A 25,649-nucleotide genomic window follows, 5' to 3' on the forward strand; every position below is an offset into this window, starting at 1 on the left:
GATTAGGGGCGCCTGGGTGGCTCAGTAGGTTAAGCCTCGGTCTTCAGCTCAGGTCATGATCTCAGGGTCCTGGGATAGAGTCCCGCATCGGGCTCTCTGCTCAGCAGGGAGCCTGTTTCCCCCTCTTCCTCTGCCTGCCTTTCTGCCTACTTGTGATTTCTTTCTCTGTCAAATAAATAAATAAAATCTTAAAAAATAAAAAAGAGTATCTAGATTAGACTGGATCTCATTGATAGCATTTTTAAGTTCATTTTTTTCCCCCAATTTATTTATTTTCAGAAAAACAGTATTCATTATTTTTTCACCACACCCAGTGCTCCATGCAAGCCGGGCCCTCTATAATACCCACCACCTGGTACCCCAACCTCCCACCCCCCTGCCACTTCAAACCCCTCAGACTGTTTTTCAGAGTCCATAGTCTCTCATGGTTCACCTCCCCTTCCAATTTACCCAAATTCCCTACTCCTCTCTAACGCCCCTTGTCCTCCATGCTATTTGTTATGCTCCACAAATAAGTGAAACCATATGATAATTGACTCTCTCTGCTTGACTTATTTCACTCAGCATAATCTCTTTCAGTCCCGTCCATGTTGCTACAAAAGTTGGGTATTCATCCTTTCTGATAGAGGCATAATACTCCATAGTGTATATGGACCACATCTTCCTTATCCATTCATCCGTTGAAGGGCATCTTGGTTCTTTCCATAGTTCATTTTTAAGCCAGATCAGCTCTCATTTGTGCCCTTAGAGAATATATGTTGCCATTAATGGTTTTCTCCATCCTAGCTACTGTCTGCATAAATGTTACCTTGAAGTCTATTTCTGACATCTTTTTTTATATCCATATCCATTAGTTCTGTAGCAGAGAACTGAATCTTTCTGGTGCTGGGGGTTCCTCCCTTAGTCATTCTGTTGAGGGATGGTTGAGGGAATGCACAGAGTCCGAATTATTGATCACAACTCAAGCAAGATGCCCCTATTTTATAGAGACCTTAGGGTTGTCAGCCTCTTGTTCTCCCATCCTGTCTTCTGGGGAGGGACCTGCCTTGCTGTTACTCAGGCAATCCTTTTTGGGCAGAGTTTCCCTGTCCCTTGTTGGTGGGGGATAGACTGAGTGAAAACTGGTTTTTTGAGGCTTTTGTTCTCTGGTAGCTTTCCCCGGCATCTTTCTGCATTTCTTCCAACACAGCAGAAGTGATCATATCTATAAACCTCTGTCTTAGAACAGAGAGAGCGCAGTCTGTTCTTCAGTGAGCTTTCCAAGCGATACTATCTCTGTTTTTGTCTGTGCTGCTAAAAAACCACAGCATCCTGGGTTGTGTGCACCCCACAGAAGCACTCTTCAGCCCTCACGTCCAGGTCCAGCCATGTCTCTGCCCTTTGTCTTTCTAAAACTTTCAGCAAGCCCCAGTTCGCATTTGCGCCCCTGCTGCTTCAGGTTTCAGCTTGGGGGGCTGCCTTAAAGTCCTTCCTCCACCTCTATGGTATGCAAGTCTCTGTTTGGTCCCCAGCACGAGAGCCTTTTGCACTCCAGTGGTGTAGGATCCCAGAGGCTCCCTCCCACTTCCGTTTATCTTCCAATACCTGCCCATAGAATCATGGCTCCCTGCTTCATACCTCGAAACTAAACACTGGAGATATCTGTTTGTAGAGATCCAGATATATCCTCCTATGTCTCAGGCAGATTTTGTAGGTATTCAGAGTGCTATGGTAGATATCCAGCTTACTTACTTCATGGGACTGGCTAAAATAGGGTCCCCTATCCTCCACCATCTTTGCAACCCCCAAAACACCTTATTTTTTACTGAATTTTATAAACCCTTCGACGTTTGTTAATCCAACACTGTGAGGGGTCTTGCATACTCACCTTATTAAAGATCCACTACAGAAGAGAATTAGGATTTTTTTAAAAACAGCTTTTTGATATGGAAAACTGAGTTTGTGATCCCATAATCTGAATTTTTAATTAGTAGATAAATGAATCTCCAGATAATTCCAATGTAAGTACTCTAAATCAGTACTAGATAATAAACCGGGAAAGGTGAGAATAAACTCTGTGGTGTTAGGCTACAACAGAATGTATTCTTGTGAACTCATGGTTTACACACACACATACACACACACATGCACACACACTTCCTAGCTTTGTTCCACTGAAACAGCCTAGACACAATGATACTCCAGTAGCAAGGACCATATCTAGTGTCCTGATCCTAAATTCTTTTTTTGTAGGCTATATGCCCAATATGGAGATTGAACTCACAACCCCTAGATCAAGAGTCACATGCTCTATCAACAGAGCAAGCGAGGCAGCCCCAGATCCTAAATCTTAAATATCATTTCCACTATAAGGAACCAAGGCTCCAGAAATTCCTAATTCCAGGACTAGGGCAGCGAAGTATAAAATGATCCTGGATTTTTTATATTTATAAAAGGGACATCAGAGAGGGCTTTCTCTTTGCTCTGCTTTCTGCCATGTGAGAATATAAGATGGCAGCCATCTACAAGGTAGGAATGAGGTCTTCACCAGACACTGGATCTGCCTGTATCTTAATTTTGGACTTCCCAACCTCTGGAGCTGATTTAGTACTTATTTATAAAATATGGAGTGCTACCCATGATAAATGTCATATGCCAATTAAAGCATATGTCTAATGTTTGTATATGTACAGAATAAAGTCTACAAGAATTTGTAGACTTTAGTAGTCTTTGAAAAGCAATTACCTGTGGTTATAGGAGACTTTTAGCTTTACTTTATATATACATCTGTATTGCTTTCTTCCTTTTTAAGTAAAAAATACATATTAATTCTGGATCAAAAAATAAAGGGAAAAAAAAACTTAGCTCACTAGAATAAAGCAATGAGTTGACCTACAGAAAGTTATAAAGTTGTAAAATACTAATTCTTGGGATAAATAAAAACCCATGTTATTACCTGGATTTCTCATTGGAATGGTTAGCAAGGCAAGGTACGGCAACAGCTGAGTTTGGAGGCATAAAGCTGGTAAGCAGAAGTCAGAAAAAAGTGCTTTTGCTGTCAAGCAATTTTCCCGATACTGTATAGAAAAAAAAAGATGAAATGAAAAATAAAAAAAATATGGAGATGTATTCCCTAGACAAACTAAGTTTACTGTATCCCAAATTGTGTTTATATACCACATATTTTTAAGAGTTTATGTAATTAGTTTTTATAACTGTTCTAATCTTACCTAATAAAGCATATTACCTGTAAAACTATTTCCTATTTGACATAACAGCAATAAGACTTTTTTTTAAGAGACTTAAAGGTAGAAAGAAAAAGAATCTTAAAAACGAAAGGAATTTTGCTTATGAGCATACCTCACAAATTATGTGAGGGTTTGTTTCTCAGTTAAAAAAATATATTTTCTTTAGTTAACATGGGTACAATGCTAGGCTGAGGAGGAGAGAAGCACAATCTGCTTTCAAGGACCTTACAATTTTACAGAGACAATCTGTATGGAACTATAAGGAAAATTAATATTCCTATTATAAAGAGCAAAGCAAATCAATAAGGGACATAAACTGGTTAAAAGTCATAAAATTCTCCAAGAAATCTGTTGGAAAAATGTCTTAGGTAACGAATTGCAGGCTCATATTTAGCCATATGATTTATAAGCTGGAAAACATCTTAGAGATGACGTAGTCCAAGGGCCACAAATTTGGATGCTGTAGGAGACAGGCAGGTATATAAATCAGTGCAGTGAGACAGCTGGAGAAAGTAGTACCCACCACTCCCATCTTCAAGGGACAGATGCTACTTGGCTTGATCAGATTGCTGCCATGTAAAAACATAGACCAGTGCTGCCTTACTTTGCATTCTTTTCAGGAGTTAGAGGAATTCTGAGCCAGAAATCTGTATATGAATTTTAATTATTATACTCATTTTTTAAAGATGAAAATTCATGAAAAAAAATCTTTCTGTGTGCAGTATTCAAACTGGGGGGGCCACCCATTTTTGATTGCTAATGAATCTTCCACATTTAAAGCTGTGGAAACTAGTGGCGCCTGGGTGGCTCAGTGGGTTAAAGCCTCTGCTTTTGGCTCAGGTCATGATCCCAGGGTCGTAGAATCGAGCCCCGCAACGGGCTCTCTCCTCAGCGGGGAACCTGCTTCCTCCTCTCTCTCTCTGCCTGACTCTCTGCCTACTTGTGATCTTTGTCTGTCAAATAAATAAAATAAATAAAATCTTTAAAGAAAAAAAAAAAAGCTGTGGAAACTAAGTGCACATTAGGTAAAATAATCCGTCCAGATGGTTAGAGGCAAAGCAAAGATTTACCTTTTTCCCTTCTTCTTCTTTTTTTTTTTTTTAAAGTAATCTCTACACCCAGTGTGGGGCTTGAACTCACAACCCTGAGATTAAGAGTCACACATTCTTCCAACTGAGCCAGCCAGGTGCCCCTATTTTTTTTTTTTTTAAAGATTTATTTATTTATTTGACAGACAGAGATCACAAGTAGGCAGAGAGGCAGGCAGAGAGAGAAGAGAGAGGAGGAAGCAGGCTCCCTGCTGAGCAGAGAGTCCGATGCGGGGCTCGATCCCAGGACCCTGAGATCATGACCTAAGCGGAAGGCAGAGGCTTTAACCCTCTGAGCCACTCAGGCTCTCCCCCTATTTTTAATTAAAACTAAAAGATAATTATAACGATCCTGTGAATTCAATAATAATCAACTAAGAAATAAAATATGTACTTTTAAATTTTTAGTGTTTTTTTTTTCCTTAAAAATAATGAGGCATTCAAGAAAAGCGTCCTTTTTATGGCTTACTATAATTCTAAGAAAATTGCAGGTGTTAGCAACTATTTCTCACTTATAATAAAACACTTTTTAAAAACTTATAAAAAATAACTGCTTTGGGCGCCTGGGTGGCTCAGTGGGTTAAGCCGCTGCCTTCGGCTCAGGTCATGATCTCAGGGTCCTGGGATCGAGTCCTGCATCAGGCTCTCTGCTCAGCAGGGAGCCTGCTTCCTCCTCTCTCTCTGCCTGCCTCTCTGCCTACTTCTAATCTCTCTCTGTCAAATAAATAAATAAAATCTTTAAAAAAACAAAAACAAAAAAAACTGCTTTACTGAAATATAATTCACATACCATAAAGTTTATCTATAAAAAATTAAAATTCTTGGGGTGCCTGGGTGGCTCAGTGGGTTAAGCCGCTGCTTTCGGCTCAGGTCATGATCCCAGGGTCCTGGGATCGAGTCCCGCATCGGGCTCTCTGCTGAGCGGAGAGCCTGCTTTCCTCTCTCTCTCTGCCTGTCTCTCTGCCTACTTGTGATCTCTGTCTGTCAAATAAATAAATAAAAAATCTTTAAAAAAAAAAAAAATTAAAATTCTTTTTTTACCTTTTTATTTATAAGAAACCACTGGGGTTTGTGCAAGGGTCGAAAACTTGATCCTCCTCCTTGGCAATGAGCAAATCCTCGGGCTTTGTTGGAATGTATCACACCTCTTGTAGCTATGGATATACTATATTGATTGAGTAAAGACCGTGTCTAAAAAGGAGACAAAATGTAAAATAAAGAAAATAAGAGATTTACAATGCAGTGCTACTACTGGTACTGCTGATGCCAAAAAAATACTAATCATATTTACTTAATGTATGTTCACTATTTTTTTTTTTTTTAGTATTTATTGATTTATTTTAGAGAGAGAGAGAACATGCACATGTGTGATTCAGGGAGGGGCAGAGGGAGAGAATCTTCAGCAGACTCTCTGCTGAGTGTGGGGAGGAGCCCCAAGTTCAGGGCTTGATCCCATGAACCATGAGATCACAACCTAAGCTGAAACCAAGAGTTTTATTACTGTTATTAATAAGTTACATAAGGGGCCCCTAGGTAGCTCAGTCGGTTAAGCATCTGCCTTTGGCTCACGTCATGATCCCAGAGTCCTGGGATCAAGTCCCGAGTTGGGTTTTCTGCTCAGCAGGGAGTTTGCTTCTCCCTCTGCCCCTCTCCCTAGCTTGCGCTCTCTCTCTCTCTCTCAAAAATAAATAAAATCTTAAAAAAAAAAAAAAAGAAGTTACATAAGAAGTCAAATAATGAGGGATAAAAGTAAACTTTCTAAATTCTGAGGAAATATTCATAAACAAAAACAGTTAAGTCAAATGGTCTTACATTCCAGTCACTGCGGAGGATATCTGCAAAACTCAGAAAATCACTGGCTCTGACAAGATCATCAACTTCCACGAAGAAATCTATGTAGTTTTGGTGAAGATATAAATTAAACAGCTCTCCTGGCATGTGTGACATTTCTACTACTTCCTATAAAAAGAAGCATACACACATAATTTAGGTAAAATGCAGTGGTTAAACGTACATATGCATAAATGTGAATAATATATATCCTGTAAAAAGTACTACATATTATTAAAGACTTTATTTACCTCAGGTTGAACAAGTAAGGTATCCCGCTCATACTCTGATAAATGCGAAGGCAACCGAGGAGAATCTATTTCTGCTAAAGATGCTCCTATAAAAAAATTTCTGGAATTATTAAAAATAGCATCACCTACAGTTCCATAGAACCACTCATTGCAAGGTTCTTTCAACACTTTAAACACATAATACCAAACACATTAAGCAAGATGTTAAAAATAAGAAAACTGGAAGCTTATGTGAGTTGCCTCACTATTACAGTGCGTTGCTGCTGTATATACATTAAGCTGTCTCACATCATCACTATTCTTAAGAACTCAAATTAGAATTCTGGTACCTGGATTATGGCTTTTCTAGAGATAAAATACTCCAATTGTCAAAGCACTCTGCAGCATTTCACCTTTTCAGTTCTGCATTGCTTTCTTCTTTTGTTTTGTTTTAAAGGTTTTTTCCTTTTTTTTTATGTATTTGACAGACAGAGGTCACAAGTAGGCAGAGAGGCAGGCAGAGAGAGAGGAGGAAGCAGGCTCCCTGCTGAGCAAAGAGCCCTATGTGGGGCTCGATCCGAGGACCTGGAATCATGACCCAAGCCGAAAGCAGAGGCTTTAACCCACTGAGCCACCCAGGTGCCCCTGGTTTTAAAGATTTTATTTATTTATTTGACAGAGAGAGAGAGACAGACAGCGGGAGAGGGAACACAAGCAGGGGGAGTCAGAGAGGGAAAAGCAGGCTTCCTGCCGAGCAGGGAGCCCAAAGCGGGTCTTAATACCAGCACCATGGGATCATGACCTGAGCTGAAGACAGATGCTTAATGATTGAGCCACCCAGGCATCCCATTCTTTCTTCTTTTAATTCTCATTCTCAATATAAAGATCTTTACTGTTCTCTTTAGTGTGTAGGATGAAGCTGCTTTCTGCATGAGAGAACAGAAACCCTGTTCCCTCATTCAAGAAGTTATAAATGAATGTTGAGAAGGAAAACAAAAGGTAGAAGGAAAACAATCAGTGGGAAGAGACTCAGATTCAGAGGTAAGAGATCCAAGGACAGAAGTGTGTCTTCACTTCCATCTAAGTGTGCCTGTTTCATTTTGTTTGGGTGGCATGAAGGCTTCCATTTAGAAATCCCAAATTTTCAACTATCTGGAAAGAAGAGACTGAGAGATATTAGTCTAAAATAAGAAGGATGCCAGGACTGAGAAGCAGTAATATACAACAGAAGACAAAGAGGCAAGGAAGATAAGAAGATGGAAAACAGGTATGGGAGGCACTCAAGAGTTTTACAGGAAGATTAAAAACAGTTGTTTAGGGGCGCCTGGGTGGCTCAGTGGGTTAAGCCGCTGCCTTCGGCTCAGGTCATGATCTCAGGGTCCTGGGATCGAGTCCCGCATCGGGCTCTCTGCTCAGTGGGGAGCCTGCTTCTCTCTCTCTCTCTGCCTGCCTCTCCATCTACTTGTGATTTCTGTCAAATAAATAAATAAAATCTTAAAAAAAAAAAAAAAAACCAGTTGTTTAAAACAGCTGGGTTTTTAGCAACCAAAAATTAGTCTCAGATAGTAAGAGGTGTGATAAGCATGAAGCTTCAATGAATGTCCATTCACATACTATTTATGACCCACTGAAGCAGCTATTCTTACAAGATGTGTGAAAAACTATCTGAGAGGAGATTGAGAACATGACACAGAACTTTTCTCAATGGTCCATTATGATTATTTCCTTTGTGCTTTAACAGATAAAACAGTTCCAAACTATGGGAACGGTTTCCTTCAAAATTTTTAAGAACTGTTTCAATCTATATAAAGGCATGTCAGATCCTGCCCCCCACCCCCAATCCTAATTCTCTTCCTTCAGGATCAGCACACTAAAAACTGGTATTTTCTACATGAAAAACAGAAGTCTGGCGTTTTATTGAAGGGAAAACCAATCTGGGAACTTAGAGATCAGTGATCCGGGTGTAGGGACTGAAGGGAAGCAGGCATTAAAAAAGGAAAAGGGAAATAGAACAACAATGGTTGGGAGAGAGAGCAGGTAGTGAAGAGAAATATTAAGGAGATCCAAAGAAGCCTGAGGCTACCTGACAACTTGCCTAGGATTCTGGTGTCCAGAGTTTAGGCCCAAGAGGGCTTAGGGCTACCAACACCTGCCACTAAAATTCTAGAGAAACTGGTGTCTTACCTGCAGCAAACTATACTTTTAAAGATTTACAGACATGGTATTTGGTCTATAGTAGTTTTTACATTTAGTCCTACCCAGTCTAAAAACACTCTATCTAAATACACTTACCTGCTATGTCTCAGGCTTTGCTGAACAGAATCAGTCCTTCCCCTAACTGCCAAATACGTCACATTTTCAGAAACTCGTATTTAATTTTAGTTGTAAGACTAATGTCTAACAGATTAAAAAAAAAGTAAAACTTTCTTACTTTTACAATATAGTATTTTCCCCAGAGCTCTGAAGAGAAAAAGAGAAATATCTTTGCCACCAATGGCTTGGACCTCTTGGTTTTCAAAAACCCTATCAGTTTTTTTCCTTTGTTTTGATTTTGACAGTGCAGCAGCTGATTTTATTGAAGACAATGCTTTCTTCCTTGGCCATAAACGGTTTTCTCCTAAATAATACACATCCAAGAGACAATATTGAAAATAAAATTAAAATATGAAAAATAAGACTGACAACATTTTATATAGTTATACTAGTCTAATTAAAATGTATTTTTTCTAATGAAGTGTAATTATAAAATATATTAATTGAGTAACAGTCGTCTTTGGGTTGCTACACTATGAAAATGGAATAAAACATCACCTGAAGGGGCGCCTGGGTGGCTCAGTGGGTTAAGCCGCTGCCTTCGGCTCAGGTCATGATCCCAGGGTCCTCTCCGCTGAGCGGAGAGCCTGCTTTCCTCTCTCTCTCTCTCTCTCTCTCTGCCTGTCTCTCTGCCTACTTGTGATCTCTCTCTGTCAAATAAATAAATAAAATCTTTAAAAAAAAAAATCACCTGAAAGTACCTCATGACACAGATTTTAAATTTTATGCATAGAAATGACACATTCTCTAATATAGGCCTATCATTTTGATTTCTTATGGCACTGCTTGTGCAATGTACTATTCTTGATGCATGATAGATATTAGTCAATTAAATCCTGAAAATAACTTGATTAGGGGAGAACTCTTACTATACACATTAAAGATAGGAGATATAAAGAGATTAAGTAACTGCCTCAAGGGCATCAGATTCTAAGTGATATGAATCCAGACAGCAGTTCTGTAGTGCATGTTCAACAACTATTCTGTATTACCTTCCTACCGATTTGGGCACTCTTCAATTTATGAATATGCCACTGTTGAAATTTCAGTGGTCAATCTACTGTTCAAAACTCAGAATGCATCCCTTAAGAAAAGTAGCCTGGAAGAGCAGAAAAAACTAGGATCTGGGTTTGATTCTTATTACTGTCTATCTCATTAAGCTGGTCAAGAATTAAAGGAATCAATATATGATTGCTAATACGGTTCCTAACCCACTCAAAAAATATTATTTTCTTCCTTTTAACATTTCTGAGCTAAAAGTAATAATGTTATAAGTGACAGGATAGCAAACTGGCCTACTTCAGCCTTCCCAACCCATAATTCCAGTAGTGAACCTAAGCACCACTTACATTTATTTTTCTATTTATTTTATTTTTCTCCTTAATATTTCTACAGGAATATACAGAATTCTGATTTCAGTTGTATTAAGCTGCCTATTTACTTTTCTCTGCCTATTTACTTTTTTCTGCCTATTTACTTTTACTTTTTGTTTGAAAAACAAAGATATAAACTAAATAAACAGATTATTCTTGTAGATAAACACTAAGATTTCAGGTGGGTTCTGAGAACTCCAAAGATGGCTTTTAATTTTTCAAGGCGAATTCCTCAATGTGAAACATCAAGCAGGGTGCTTGTCAAATGTTTTCTGACAAGGACCATGTACAAGAAACCATGTGCTATCTCTCTATATACATACACATTTTTAAAGATTTATTTATTTGAGAGAGAGTGCGTGTGGGCACATGAGAAGGGAGAGGTGCAGAGGGAGAAAACCTTTAAGCCGACTCCCTGCTGAGCACTAAGCCCCACAGGGAGCTCCATCCATGACCCAGGAGAACATAACCTGAGCCAAAACCAGGAATTAGTCGCTCAACCTACTGAGCCAACCAGGCACCACTTTCCCTTCCCACTTTTTTTTTTAAGTAGGCTCCATGCCCAACCTGTAGCCCAACACAAGGGCCTAAATTCAGGACCCTGAATTAAGACCTCAGCTGAGATCAAGAGTCAGATGCTTAACCAACTGTGCCACAATGGCACCCCTGTGCTACCTCTTTTAATATAGCATGACACTGTACCTTCCTTACAATAAAGGTAAATCAATTTATTAACTGTACCATATATAAATTAAAAATAGGGAACCTGGTGGCTCAGTTCGTTAAACATCTGGCTTTGGCTCAGGTCATGACCCCAGAGTCCTGGGATCAAGTCCCGAATCAGGTTCCCTGCTCAGCAGGGGAGCCTGCTTCTCCCTTTCCCTTGGCCTGCAGCTTCCCCTGCTTGAGTACTGTCTCTGTGTCAAATAAATAAAAAACTTTGGGGTGCTTGGGCGGCTCAGTGGGTTAAGCCTCTGACTTTAAGCTCAGGTCATGATCTCAGGGTCCTGGGATCAAGCCCCACATTGGGCTCTCTGCTCAGCAGGGAGCCTGCTTCTCCTCTCTGTCTGCCTCTCTGCCTACTTGTGATCTCTCTCTGTTAAATAAATAAATAAAAATCTTTAAATAAATACAAATCTTAAAAAAAAATTAATTAAAAGTAAATACAAAGGCGAACGTATGTAAGCACAATACTACATATTTCTTAAAGATTTTTTTTATATATTTTTTAAAGATTTTATTTATTTATTTGAGAGAGAATGAGTGAGAGAGATCATGAAAGAGGAGGAGGTCAGAGGGAGAAGTGGACTCCCCAAGGAGCTGGGAGCCCGATGCGGGACTCGATCCTGGAAGTCCGGGATCATGACCTGAGCCAAAGGCAGTCGCTCAACCAACTGAGCCACGCAGGCGCCCAAAGATTTATTTTGGAGAGAGCACACCCACGTGCACTCAGGGGGGAGAGGGAGAGAGAAAACTTCGATCAGGCTCCATTCCCAGCATGGAGCTCCAGGTGGGGCTTGATCTCACAACCCTGAGATCATGACCTGGGCTGAAATCAAGAGTCGGACACTTAACTAAATGAGCCATGCAGGTGCCCCTCAGCACAATACTATTAAAATTCACTAACAGCTGATCATTTATTGACTCCTTAATATATATTAAGCACTGGAATAAACACTCTACAAGTATTAACTCACTTTTCACACAACTCTGTAATAAGAGAAGTTCTCATATAAAAGGTGAGAATATGCAAGCACAAAAATAATTGTCACTTGCAAGATTCTTCACCAGTAAATGGCAGAGCCAGAATTTTCATCCAGGAAGTCTCATCCAAATTAACTTAAAAAAGTCAAGTAGCAATAAATAAATTAATTAAATTAAAAATAAATTAATAAATAAAAAGTAAAGTAGCAAACCACCTAATTGAATCAGGTTTTATCTCAGGTATACAGGTACATACAATGACATATTCATAAGGCATATGTATGCACGTGTACATACATGACTTTACAGAACAGTCTCAAAAAAACAATAGATGGAGATATATATCAATTATAAGTTAAAATATGTTTAGTTTGATTTTGATTCATGAACAACCAAGAGAAAGTCAGTCACCCAAACAATGCAGTAAGAAATTTATTTTTCACAGTTACCTTTTGAAGAAGAAAACTGGAGGCTGTTTATTGCACTTCTGATATCACCAGAACACCCTTGACAGAGCAACTCTAGAGAACTTCTATCAGGGACAGTAATATTTCCTCCATTCTAAAATGAAAAAAATTAAAGTTTAAAACACTAGTTTCTAAAACCAAAAAAACAGCTCCCCCGTTTCTAAATGAAAAAGTAAATTAGAATCTTTTAAAGTTAGATGCTAAAAAGCTTCCATGTTAAATGCCAGTCTGCTCAGAAAAGCCAATGACTTACGATACCTTAAGGTAAATTTTCAAGAGTATAAAATAATTTCACTTGTTTACTTGGACTAGATTATATTTTGAAGTTCTCTTACTATAAACACATGTATATATAAATATATACATATATACACACACACACATATATACATACATATAAACATCACTCCCTTGTCAGTTCAAGTATAAGACCAGAAAAATTTATCTATCCCTCTCCACCTTAAGGAACTCTTAATTGTTTCCTGACAACATGATTTAAACTGATTCCAGGTCATGATCTCAGGGTCCTGGGATTGAGCCCTACAGTGGCTCCATGCTCAGTGGGAAGTCTGCCTGAGATTCTCTCCCTCTGCCCATCCTCCTGCTTGTGAATACACATACATGTTCTCTAATAAATAAATCTTTAAAAAAGATATATATTTTGGGGCGCCTGGGTGGCTCAGTGGGTTGGGCCTCTGCCTTCGGCTCAGGTCATGATCTCAGGGTCCTGGGATCGAGCCCCGCATCGGGCTCTCTGCTCAGCGGGGAGCCTGCTTCCTCCTCTCTCTGTGCCTGCCTCTCTGCCTGCTTGTCATCTCTCTCTGTCAAATAAATAAATAAAATCTTTAAAAAAAATATATATATTTCTGTGGAAGGAAAATTGCCTCCAAAGTGTCTCTAACAATTACTAATTTATTTTTTTCTACCAACAGTTATGTGAGAGTGCCAACTGTTTATCTGTGGCAGCCCTGTTTATTGATCTCTTAAAATTTCTACAAACGGATATGTGAAAAATGGTGTCTGGTTTAAATATTAATTTCTTTGATTACCAGTAGGGCAAAATACCTCTGTTTACTGGCCATTTTGTGTATTGGCTTCTCTGTTCTTGGGATTTTTACTGATTTATTTATTTTTTTAAAGCTTTTATTTTTATTTATTTATTTTTTTTCTTTATTTATCTGACAGAGATCACAAGTAGGCAGAGAGGCAGGCTGAAAGAGAGAGAGGAAGAAGCAGGCTCCCCACCCAGCAGAGAGCCCGATGCGGGACTCGATCCCAGGACCCTGGGATCACGACCTGAGCCGAAGGCAGAGGCTCAACCCACTGAGCCATCCAGGCGCCCCAAAGCTTTTATTTATTTTTGCAAGAGAGAGGGAGAGCACACTAGAGAAAGCACAGTGGAATGAGGGGCACAGGGAGAAGCAGACTTCCTGCTGAGCAGGGATTCCCAATGTGGAGCTCGGTCCTGGGACTTCAGGATCATGAACTGAGCCAAAGGCAGATGCTTAACTGACCGATTCATCCAGGCACTCCTGTCCTTAGCCTTTTTAGGTAGGCACATTTTTATATATTCATATATTAATACTTTATCTGTTACATAAATTGCAAATATTTTCTTCCATTCTCATGCTTGTCTTTTACCTTAGCTTACCAGGCCTTCTATCATTCCCTGAGCTTTTCATTTTTCTGAAGTAAATCCAATCCAATGTTTTTAGGGCTTTTGTTTCTTTTTTAGGAAAACTATCCCTCAAACCAAAGTCAGTACTTTTTCTTAATACTATTCTCATTTTGAGGGTGCCTGCGTGGCTCAGTGGGTTAAGCACCTGCCCTTCACTCAGATCATGATCTGACTGATCAGATCATCATCATGATCTCCAGGTCCTGGGATCAAACACCAAGTCCAGCTTCCTGCTTAGCAGGGAGTCTGCTTCTCCCTCTCTCCTGCTCTGTCCCTCCCTACTGCTCATTTTCTCTCTCAAATAAATAAAATCTTTTTTTTTTTTTTAAAGATTTTATTTATTTATTTGACAGAGAGAGATCACAAGCAGGCAGAGAGGCAGGCGGAGAGAGAGAGTAGGAAGCAGGCTCCCGGCTGAGCAGAGAGCCCGATGCGGGGCTCGATCCCAGGACCCTGGGATCATGATCTGAGCCGAAGGCAGTGGCTTAACCCACTGAGCCACCCAGGTGCCCCTCAAATAAATAAAATCTTTTAAAAAAATACTATTGTCATTTTTTTTTTCGCATTCAGATCTTTCATTTACCCAGAAATCTTTTTTTGATTACCAGTAGGTAATCAAATTTATTTTACAGAGAGCACATGTGTGAGTGGGAGAGGGAGCAGAGGGAAAGATTCTCAAGCAGACTCCCCATTGAGTGCATAGACCAAGGCAGGGATCATGTCAGGACTCTGAGATTGTGACCTGAGCCAAAATCAAGACTCAGAGGCTGAACTGACTGAGCCACTTAGGTGCCCCTACCTAGAAATTATTTTTGTGCAGAGTATAAAGATGCAACCTTATGTTTCCCACATGGATATCCCTTATGTTTCCCACATGGATATCCAATTGTGCTAATCACTTTTTAATTATGACAGTTTCCTCTCTCCCCACTCTAAAATGCTACTTCCATTATACAGAAAATTGTCATTTACACATACTGATATATTTCTGTGCTGTCTTCTAACTGAATCCTTCCTTTTGTCTGTTGTATTGTTTGTCAACAGTACACAGCTATAAAATTTATAGTTTTACATTGTGTTCCAATACCTAGATAGCAAGTCTCTCTTCACTATTCTTTTACCAAAATTTTCCTGCCCATGTTTGTGAATTTCTCTTCCAGATTACCTTCACTTTTATTCTGAATACATTTATTTTATTTAAAATTGTTTCAAGAGTATTTGTTTTTGAAAACTTCTAGTGTGGACTACTTGCCAAAAAGGAAATGTTATTTGTTGTTTTTTTTTTTAAAGATTTCATCCATTTATTTGAGAGAGTGTGAGAGAGAGAACATGACTGGGCAGGAGGGGCAGATGGAGAGGGAGAAGCAGACTCCCCACTGAGCAAGAAGCCTGACCCAGAGCTCGATCCCAGGACCCTGGGATCATGACCTGAGCTGAAAGCAGACATTTAACTGACTGAGCCACGCAGGCACCCCAGGATATGTAATTTGAAATCATGATCCTTTGTAGCTGAAGGAAATACCATAGATGTTAATCACTTTGAACACACAAATGTGACTGAAATGTGTGATCACACTTTACATACACAACAGTATCAACAAAAAGACTAAAGATCTTTTTTTCCTTGTAAAAACAGAAAAACATCTATTTAAACTAAAAACAAAACACAAAAACAACAACAAAAAACCCCCAAACCTAAGATATTCACCATTCTTTTAACTAAATCACTTAAGATGTCAACAGTCTTGGGACACCTGGGTGGTTCAGTCAGTTAAGCTGCTGCCTTTTGACTCAGGTCATGATCCCAAGGGTCCTGGGATCGAGTCCCGTATGGGGCTGCTTGCTCGGCAGGGAGCCAGCTTCTCTCTGCCTCTGTCCGCCTCTCTGCCTGCTTGTGTGCACTCTCTCTCTAACAAATAAATAAAATAAATCTTAAAAAAAAGAGAGAGAGATGTCAATAGTCTTTCTTAATATAATTAACTGAGCTACAGAATGCCAGACATTAAAATGATCTTTTGATTTTCTTCTACCATCATTATCATTGTTGAAGACGCCAGATAGTATCTTAACATTTCATTTTATAAAAGTGTGAAAGACTTGAATAGTGTGCTGGTTGCTGCCCCTGTGATGTAACAGTGTAAACAATAATATCAAAACTACACCAGTTTTAGGGGCATGTGGCTGGCTCAGTCAGTAGCGCATATGACTATTTTGATCTTGGGGTTGTAAGTTCAAGCCCCATGGTGGGTGTAGAGGTTACTTAAAAATTTTTAAAAACCGGGATGCCTGGGTGGCTCAGTTGGTTGGGCTGCTGCCTTTGGCTCAGGTCATGATCCCAGCGTTCTGGGATCGAGTCCCACATCGGGCTCCTTGGTTGGCGGGGAGCCTGCTCCTCCCTCTGCCTCTGCCTGCCACTCTGTCTGCCTGTGCTCGCTCGCTCTCTGTCTCACAAATAAATAAATAAAATTAAAAAAAAAAAAATTTAAAAACCTTAAAATAGGGGCACCTGGGTGGCTCAGTGGGTTAAGAGCCTCTGCCTTCAGCTCAGGTCATGATCCCGGTGTCCTGGGATCGAGTCCCACATCGGGCTCTCTGCTCAGCGGGGAGTCGGCTTCCTCCTCTCTCTCTCCCTCTCTCTGCCTGCCTCTCTGCCTACTTGTGATGTCTCTCTGTCAAATAAATAAATAAAAAATCTTTAAAAAAATATATATGTATATATTTTTTAATTCTAAAAAGTGAAATAATGTGTTTCTAACTCCACAAGTATGGCTTTCTAATGTAAGATTTGGATTAATCGGGGCGCCTGGGTGGCTCAGTGGGTTAAAGCCTCTGCCTTCGGCTCAGGTCATGATCCCAGGGTCCTGGGATTGAGCCCCGCATGGTGCTCTCTGCTTGGCAGGGAGCCTGCTTCCTCCTCTCTCTCCGCCTGCCTCTCTGCCTACTTGTGATCTCTGTCAAACAAATAAATAAAATATTTTTAAAAAAATAGATTCAGATTAATCAGTTCTTAAGAGACTTACCTTGTTAGCTTCCACTGTCACTATTCGATTAAGAAATTTCATCATAATTGTTGGTGCCACAGGGTTAAAACTGTTAAAAAGGTATTTTAAAGAAAAATAGTGGTTAAATGATCAATTTAAAAATATAACATGTATATAAGCTTATAAGCAGAAATTTCATTCTTACCTAATGTTTGCTATAGCACACTCTTCCTGAATTTCTTTGGGAAACAATAACCTCTGATTATTATCTCCACTGAGACTGTCAGAAATTATAAATATTAGAGGACATCGACCAGTGTGCACATATTTCCTAGAATAAAGTACAGCAATGTTTAAATACAAGGTACTGCCATTTAATTCAAAGTTTGAGGAAAACTTCACTGAAACTCACCTGAGAATTTCATGTAAAGTATGAGAATCTCGATAAAACTGGTTAGGTAAATCCTATTGAAAAATGGTAAATATTACTCAGTTATATTATTGTGTAAGTTTATGTAAGACTTGTATTTACCAAATTAGGGAAAAAATGTTATATATACAATTCAGAAATTAAGGAAAACATGAAAAAGTGGATTACTAAACAGTAAAATCCATCAATAGGAAACCCAATTTTCAATCAAATTTCTTAGGATCACTACTAGTTACAGTATTTTCACTAAAAACATCATTTGCCAAATAATTTATTTTGCTTTTCTATACTGAAGACATTAAAATTTTAAAGTTCATTTACTTATAGCTTCTATTCAAGTTTACTGAAAAAGACCTGAGGTTTCCACTATCACTGAGCTTTTACATTACATTTTACCACTATTAATACCATGGAGAGAGTTAATGCCCCTATCAATAAGATATATCTTGCAATTATTTACTCAATAGTTACAGCAGGATCTCAAAATCTGTCCGTACTTCAACGAGAATTATCCTCTTATCAGTTCTTAGATCATCTCCAAGCATTTGTAGTTTGTTATACTTTGTTGCTCTTAGTAGAAACTCTTTAAAAACTGCTATCTGAGACTGGTAGGGAAACGCATGGAAGCTGGATTCTGAAAAAAAAAAATTTAACACTTTTACTTTCAACAAATTATGTATACATCAAAATTACACACCTAACTAACACACACATATACATTACTGATCACATTCACATATACCTGAAGCTTACAACATTGTAGATTTTTTTAATTTAGGCAAAGCTGTACAAATTTAAAATAGGATATTCATGGGGCGCCTGGGTGGCTCAGTGGGTTAAAGCCTCTGCCTTCAGCTCAGGTCATGATCCCAGGGTTGTGGGATCGAGGCCCGCATCGGGCTCTCTGCTCAGCAGGGAGCCTGCTTCCTCCACTTTCTCTCTCTGCCTGCCTCTCTGACTACTTGTCATCTCTGTCAAATAAATAAATAAAATCTTTAAAAAAATAAAATAATATAAAATAGGATATTCATGGGGTGCCCGGGTGGCTCAGTGGGTTAAGCCTCTGCCTTTGATCAGGTCATGATCTCAGAGTCCTGGGATCGAGCCCCGCATTGCGCTATCTGATCAGCAGGAAGCCTGCATCCCCCTCTCTCTCTGCCTGCCTCTCTGCCTACTTGTGATCTCTCTCTCTCTGTCAAATAAATATATAAAATATTTAAAAAAATAAAATAAAATAAAATTGGGCGCCTGGTGGCTCAGTGGGTTGGGCCACTGCCTTCGGCTCGGGTCATGATCTCAGGGTCCTGGGATCGAGTCCCGCATCGGGTTCTCTGCTCAGCAGGGAGCCTGCTTCCCTCTCTCTCTCTCTGCCTGCCTCTCCATCTACTTGTGATTTCTCTCTGTCAAATAAATAAATAAAATCTAAATAAATAAATAAAATAAAATTGGATATGCATTTCAAAAAACAAGAGTCATCATGGACCACAATGAATTTTCTGTAACAATGAATGTAGTACGGAATTAACTGACTTTAGAACACAGTTGCTAATGTAATAGTCACAGAACTGGTAAAAATATTTACATCTTTGCCTATACAATAAAAAAAGTCCAAATGAGTGTGTTGACGACAAATCAATTAGTCAGACTTAATCCTTAAAGAATCCCATTCTCTTGGGGCACCTGGGTAGCTCAGTGGGTTAAAGCCTCTGCCTTCTACTCAGGTCATGATCTCAGGGTCCTGGGATCAAGCCCTGCATCGGGCTCTCTGCTCAGTGGGGAGCCTGCTTCCCCCTCTCTCCCTCTCTGCCTACTTGTGATCTCTGTCAAATAAATAAATAAAATCTTAAAAAAAAAAGAATCCCATTCTCCTCTACTAGAAGCAAGCTTCCCCTCTTCTCAAAGTATTTCTGTCTGAAACTTGGAAGTAGGAAAAGAAAATGGTCTCATATGGTTTCATCTGATCGCTACTCTCATTTTGTGAACCTACTGAGAGTGGGTAGATGTCAATCTAGCATAGGAGTGACAACATATATTTTTGCACAAAAACATATACCCAGGGGCGCCTGGGTGGCTCAGTCATTAAGCCTTTGCCTTCAGCTCACGTCACGATCCCAGGGCCTGGGGATCAACCCCCACATCAGGTTCCCTGCTCAATGAGCCTGCTTCTCCCTTTCCCTCTACCTGTAGCTTCACCTGCTGTGTCCTATCTCTGTGTCAAATAAATTTTTAAAATCTTAAAAACAAAACAAAACAAAACAAAAAACATACCCAAAAGAATCTTAGGAATCTCAAGAATATAGTTGGGGATGTTACTTCAAACCTCCTTCAAACATACACTTTTCCCACTATTTCTACTACGTTCATAGCAAACCTTACCAGGATTAAGTATCTCCTTGAAATCATCTTTTTGGAAGTCTGGTAAAATTGGATTAATCCACTCTTGTACTTGAATACCATGCTCCTTTGATAGTATTTTTAGAGTTGTTGTTTTCCCACATCCAGGAGGACCTGTTATTAATAAAATAGATCCACCCTAAAACCAAATACAAATATTAATCAAAAATCAAAATCACACACACACACACACACACACACAAAATCAAAATCACTGGAATGCTAGAATATTATGTTTGAATATTTTTATGTTTGAATTTTCTTTCAAATATTACTTCTATAAAGATTTACTAAATATCTGAAATAAGCTAACTTTTACACAGATGTTACCTGGATTATACGAGCTTTAGATGAAAGAGGATAATCTTATTTCTTCAACTTTAAGCATAACTTCTGATAGTTCTTCAATTCTTACACTATGTCTCTCCCAAGGACTACTGAGTAGCCAAATTAAAACAACTAAACTTCAGTTAGATTAAGGAGATAATGTCTGAAACAAGTATTTTTAGAGGTTATCTGAACTCAAAATTCAAACTTAATACAGATCTCTTTGGATTATATGCGTTAGTATTAAACAAGTATAATATTCTTTTTTTTTTTTTTAAAGATTTTATTTATTTATTTGACAGAGGTCACAGGTAGGCAGAGAGACAGGCAGAGAGAGAGGAGGAAGCAGGTTCCCCACCGAGCAGAGAGCCCGATGTGGGGCTAGATCCCAGGACCCTGGGATCATGACCTGAGCCGAAGGCAGAGGCTTTAACCCACTGAGCCACCCAGGCGCCCCAACAAGTATAATATTCTGATGGGAAATGTAGGATATCAGAATTGTTACAAAATGTGTCTTAAGAAATATATTTTCCAGGGTGCCTGGGTGGCTCAGTTGGTTAACCAACTGCCTTGGCTCAGGTCATGATCCCGGAGTTCCGGGATTGAGTACCACATCGGGCTCCCAGCTCCATGGGTAGTCTGCTTCTCCCACTGACCTTCTCCCCTCTCATGCTCTCTCTCACTTTCAAATAAATAAATAAAATCTTTAAGAAAAAAAAGAAAAAGAGAAAGAAAAATATTTTCCAGAGATAGAACTCCAAAGAGAGACTATAGGTTGTGGGTCATAATATCTCCTCGTGTAATAAATCTGATAAAAAAAAAAAGTTAAAGTTAAAAATATATCAGGGGAAGATGATCTCCTACATTCCCTGGTGGGCTATAATCCTTGCTCAGCTGTTTAACTTGACTAACTAATGCAAATAAGGGACCTTGTACATGGCCCCAGAGGACAACCCGTCCTACTTTTTAAAATGTATGAGTGCATGAGTTATAGTGATATTAGCCATGACTTTAATGATTAAATAATATATATTAAATATGGTGTCTCTGATCAAATACAGAAAACAAGGTTATATATTGATGAGTTGATGTAAAGGTGACCAAATAAAGACTGTTTTGCAGGAATCTAAATCCTTACTTCTCTTTGGAACTATGACTCAGTATTTGCTTACTGTTTCTAGTAACTTTACAGGACATACCTAATGTAAATAATGAGAACTGACTACTTCCAAGGAGATTTAAAAAAAAAGAGGATGATCAAACACAGACACCCATGCATGTTTCTTTTTTTTTTTTTTTAAGATTTTAATTTATTTATTTGACACAGAGAGAGATCACAATTAGGCAGAGAGGCAGGCAGGGAGGAGGGGGGAAGCAGGCTCCCTGCTGAGCAGAGAGCCCGACGTAGGGCTCGATCCCAGGACCACAAGATCATGACCTGGGAGTCACCCAGGTGCCCTCCATGTATGTTTCTTATATAATAAAGTGCCCTATTTTTGATGGAGTGAGTAGAGCCACATAGCAAAAGTTTTGCTTCCAGTAAGTGGGAGATAGTCTATGAGAACACTAAAACATGAAGACTTTTGTTAATGTTCCCATCGTCTACAGTACAATAGGCTTTTCTTCATTGTTTTAAATTGAAGTAAAAATGGCAATAGCATCCTAATAGTTAGTAGTACATCATAGCGATTCAATATTTTTATGTCTTACAAAATGATAAGTCTAGTCATCATGTCACTATATAAAGTTACTACAATATTACTGACTATATCCACTATGCTGTACATTACATTTCCATCACACTATAACAGTTTTACTATATTCTGAAAATGTTGCTCTGAAAAATTAAATTCAGTATTTTAAGTACTTATAATAAATTTAAGAAAAAATAATTTTAGCTTGTCCACAGAAAAATCTATACATTGTCAAAAATGGGGGGGCAGGCTACCTGGGTGGCTCAGTGGGTTAAAGCCCCTGCCTTCGGCTTAGGTCATGATCTCAAGGTCCTGGGATCAAGCCCAGAGTCCGGCTCTCTGCTCAGCAGGGAGCGTGCTTCCCTTCCTCTCTCTCTGCCTGCCTCTTTGCCTACTTGTGAACTCTGTCTGTCAAATGAATAAATAAAAAATCTTAAAAAAAAAAAAAATGGGGGGGGATATGCGTGGGTGGCCTCAGTTGCTTAAGCGTCTGCCTTCAGTTCAGATCATGATCCCAGGGTCGTGGGATTGAGTCCCATGTGGGGAAACCTTGCTCAGCAGGGAGCCTGTTTCTCCCACTGCCTGCTGCTTCCCCCACTGCCTGCTACTCCCCCTGCTCGTGCTCTCTCTGACAAATAAATAAATAAAATCTTTAAAAAATATTTTTCTTGAATAAAAATGTCTTATAATTACTGACATCATTGAACTTTTATATAATAAAGAGTATACAACTGGTGAGAGTTCAACTTCTTAGCGGGAAGATTTTATTTTTATTTTTTTAAAGATTTTATTTATTTGTCAGAGAGAGTGGGGGGAAGAGAGAGAGAGAAAGAATGCACACAAGCAGGGGGAACGGCAGGCAGAGGGAGAAGCAAACTCCTGCAGAGCAACGAACCTGATGAAACACTCGATGGACCCTAAGACCCCTAACCAACCGAGCCATGCAAGTGTCCCAAAAAATGAAACCATGAAAAAAAAAATCACCATTTCACAATCTTAACAAAATAACTGATTCAGGCAAGGACTGAAAATGGACACTAAAGCACTTACGTGAAAGGGGGAATTGGACCTTTTTTTTAAAAGATTTTATTTATTTATTTGACAGACAGAGATCACAAGTAAGCAGAACAGCAGGTAGAGACAGGGGAAGCAGGCTCCCCGCTGAGCAGAGAGTCTGATGTGGGGCTCGATCCCAGGATCCTGGGACCATGACCCGAGCCGAAGGCAGAGGCTTAACCCACTGAGCCACCCACGCGCCCCGGGAATTGGACATTTAACATTGTGAAATTATCTCCCTATAGATTATGTGGCAATCGCAAGGGAAAATTACTTCATAATGAAGATTTCTGACTATTACTGGGGCTCCTGAGTGGCTCAGTAGCTTATGTGTCTGCCTTTGGCTGAAGTCATGATCTCAAGAGTCCTGGGACTGAGCCCCCAGTTGGGTTCCCTACTTAGTGGGGAGCTTGCTTCTTCCTCTCCCTGCCTCTCGCTCATGCTCTATCTCTCTAATAAATGAATAAAATCTTTAAAAAGAGAAATATTTTTACTATTATTTCCTTAACTTAGTGATCAAAGTTAACATGAAAAACAGGAGAACCAAATATATTTTCTGATATGGTGCAATATAAAACATACATCACGACCTAAAAAGTATTCTTAAAAAATGTTCAACTTGAGTCTAATCAAACCCTTGATTCAAACTTCCAAGCCACAGGAAATGGAAGATAGAAGAACAGGTTAGTCATCATGAAGAGGAAACAACCTGACAAATCTAGAAGGTTAGGGTTCTACACGTCACCTGGCCTGGACTCTCTGGTAAGTCAGTGTCTTAGAGTAAAAAAGAGGGTAAAAGAGGACCGTTCTAGATTTTAAAAGACCTAAGAGGTGTAACAATCAAAAGCAACATGTAGTCCTTGATTAGATCCTGGTTGTAACAAATCCACTATAAATAACATTTTGCAGACAAATAGAGAAATGTGAATATGAAACGAGCATTAGATAACATTATCTAACATAATACTAGATAATTTTGTTAGAATAATAATATATAACGGAATACTATGCAGCCATCAAAAGAAATGAAATCCTGCCATTTGCAACGACGTGGATGGAACTAGAGGGTATTATGATGACCGAAATAAGTCAATTAGAGAAAGATAATCATCATATGATCTCCCGGATATCAGGAATTTGAGAGGCAAAGTGGGGGGGGGGGTTGGGGGGTAGGGAAGGAAAAAATGAAACAAGATGGGATTGGGATGGAGACAAACCATAAGAGACTCTTAATCTCACAAAACAGAGGGTTGCCGGGGGGAGGAGGGTAGGGAGAGGGTGGTGGGGTTATGGACATTGGGGAGGGTATGTGCTATGGTGAGTGCTGTGAAGTGCGAAAGCCTGATGATTCAGAAACCTGCACCCTGGGGCTAATAATACATTATATGTTAATTAAAAAAAAAAAAGAGTATTCTTCATAATATCATTCCATGTTTGTCCATGTTTGAAATTTTCTATATTAAAAAACTAACAAAAAGATTTAAAAAAAGAATAACGGTATATACAGTCAATTAGGAAAATGCTTTATTTTTTAAAAAGAGGCATATGGATATTTCTAGAAGTCTGACTAAAACGTCACATATTCATAATTGAAAATACTTTAAAATACTTAAGAGTGAAAATGAGATATATAGTAGGCATAAGACTATTCATTTATTATTCTACTTTACTTCTGAAGAATCTCAAAATAAAGTTTAAAAAGGGAGAAAAAAATATTCTAGCTTGAAGGCTAAAAGTAATTACAGAAGTAGGAAGTGAAACAAAAAACATCAGCCTTAAAATGAATGATGACTGTTTTAGGCTGTATTTAGTACAAAACTAATATGTAATTTGCCTGCTTGCTTCAGCATGAGATAATCTGATGTGCTAAATACACTGGCACCCTAATGAGTTCATTATGCTTAATGATGATGATGAGACATAAGTGGGTAAAAGAAGTTTAAGAAAGAAACTCAAAATCTCTTGAGTCTTTTGGTGAAGTGTGTAGGAGTAAATAAGAGACTTTTTTTTGTAGGTGATTTGGACTTAACAAAGTCAACATAAAAGTTTAATTTCTGGAAGACTGGGTGGCTCAGTTAGTTAAACATCTGCCTTCAGCTCAGGTCATGATCCCAGAGTCCTGAGATCAAGCCCTGCATCAGGCTCTCTGCTCCATGGGGAGCTTGCCTTTCCCTCTCCCTCTGCCTGCCGCCTCCCCTGCTTGTGCACATGCACACTCTGTCAAATCAAGCAATCAATCTTAAAAAAAAAATAGAAAAAAAGTTTAAGTTCTTACAACCAACTATAAAGCAGAGAAACATTTGATGTTATATATTTTAAAACACATTTCTTATTCAATTACCTGTTTTGGTTGCCTTTCTAAGACTTTAGCTTTTAACCAGGTTTCAACTTCTTCGATTTTCTTTTTATGCACAGCAAGTTCATGCTAAAAATTTCAAGTTTAGAACAAAACATTTTAAGTCAAGGATTTTTGGTACAGCAGCCCACATTAATCTAAATTAAGCATTTTCAATGAAGAAAACTATCAAACAACATGATAAGAGAATTTAAAAGTCTTTGCTATTATAGTTCATTTTTTATATTGAAAAATTCTGGGGGTGCCTGGGTGGCTCAGTGGGTTAAAGACTCTGCCTTCGGCTCAGGTCATGATCCCATGGTCCTGGGATGGAGCCCCACATCAGACTCTCTGCTTGGCAGGGAGCCTGCTTCCCTTCCTCTCTCTCTACCTGCCTGTCTGCCTACTTGTGATCTCTGTCAAATAAATAAATAAAATCTTAAAAAAAAAATTCTATCCTTAACACTGAAACCATTGTCTGAGAATTTGGGGCAGGTTGGGAATTACAAAACTTTAAAATCC

General features: G+C 39.0%; 1 protein-coding gene across 2 annotated transcripts in view; it reads right to left on the reverse strand.

Moving 5' to 3' along the window:
- The window catches only part of RAD17 (RAD17 checkpoint clamp loader component), a 42,985-nt gene that overhangs the window by 12,560 nt on the left and 4,776 nt on the right, over window positions 1-25,649 (reverse strand). For both annotated transcript variants that reach the window (XM_044267680.1, XM_044267691.1), the window contains 12 exons: window positions 25,134-25,217; window positions 19,698-19,854; window positions 17,819-17,955; window positions 17,304-17,356; window positions 17,097-17,222; window positions 16,931-17,000; window positions 12,215-12,326; window positions 8,807-8,992; window positions 6,397-6,482; window positions 6,128-6,274; window positions 5,357-5,506; window positions 2,936-3,056 (listed from right to left, as the gene is read on the reverse strand). In XM_044267680.1, coding sequence (XP_044123615.1) covers window positions 2,936-3,056; window positions 5,357-5,506; window positions 6,128-6,274; window positions 6,397-6,482; window positions 8,807-8,992; window positions 12,215-12,326; window positions 16,931-17,000; window positions 17,097-17,222; window positions 17,304-17,356; window positions 17,819-17,955; window positions 19,698-19,854; window positions 25,134-25,217 — 1,429 coding nt within the window. The remainder of the gene's footprint in view (window positions 1-2,935; window positions 3,057-5,356; window positions 5,507-6,127; window positions 6,275-6,396; window positions 6,483-8,806; window positions 8,993-12,214; window positions 12,327-16,930; window positions 17,001-17,096; window positions 17,223-17,303; window positions 17,357-17,818; window positions 17,956-19,697; window positions 19,855-25,133; window positions 25,218-25,649) is intronic.

Source organism: Neovison vison, chromosome 1 (assembly GCF_020171115.1).
Source record: "Neovison vison isolate M4711 chromosome 1, ASM_NN_V1, whole genome shotgun sequence".
NCBI classification, from domain to species: Eukaryota; Metazoa; Chordata; class Mammalia; order Carnivora; family Mustelidae; genus Neogale; species Neogale vison.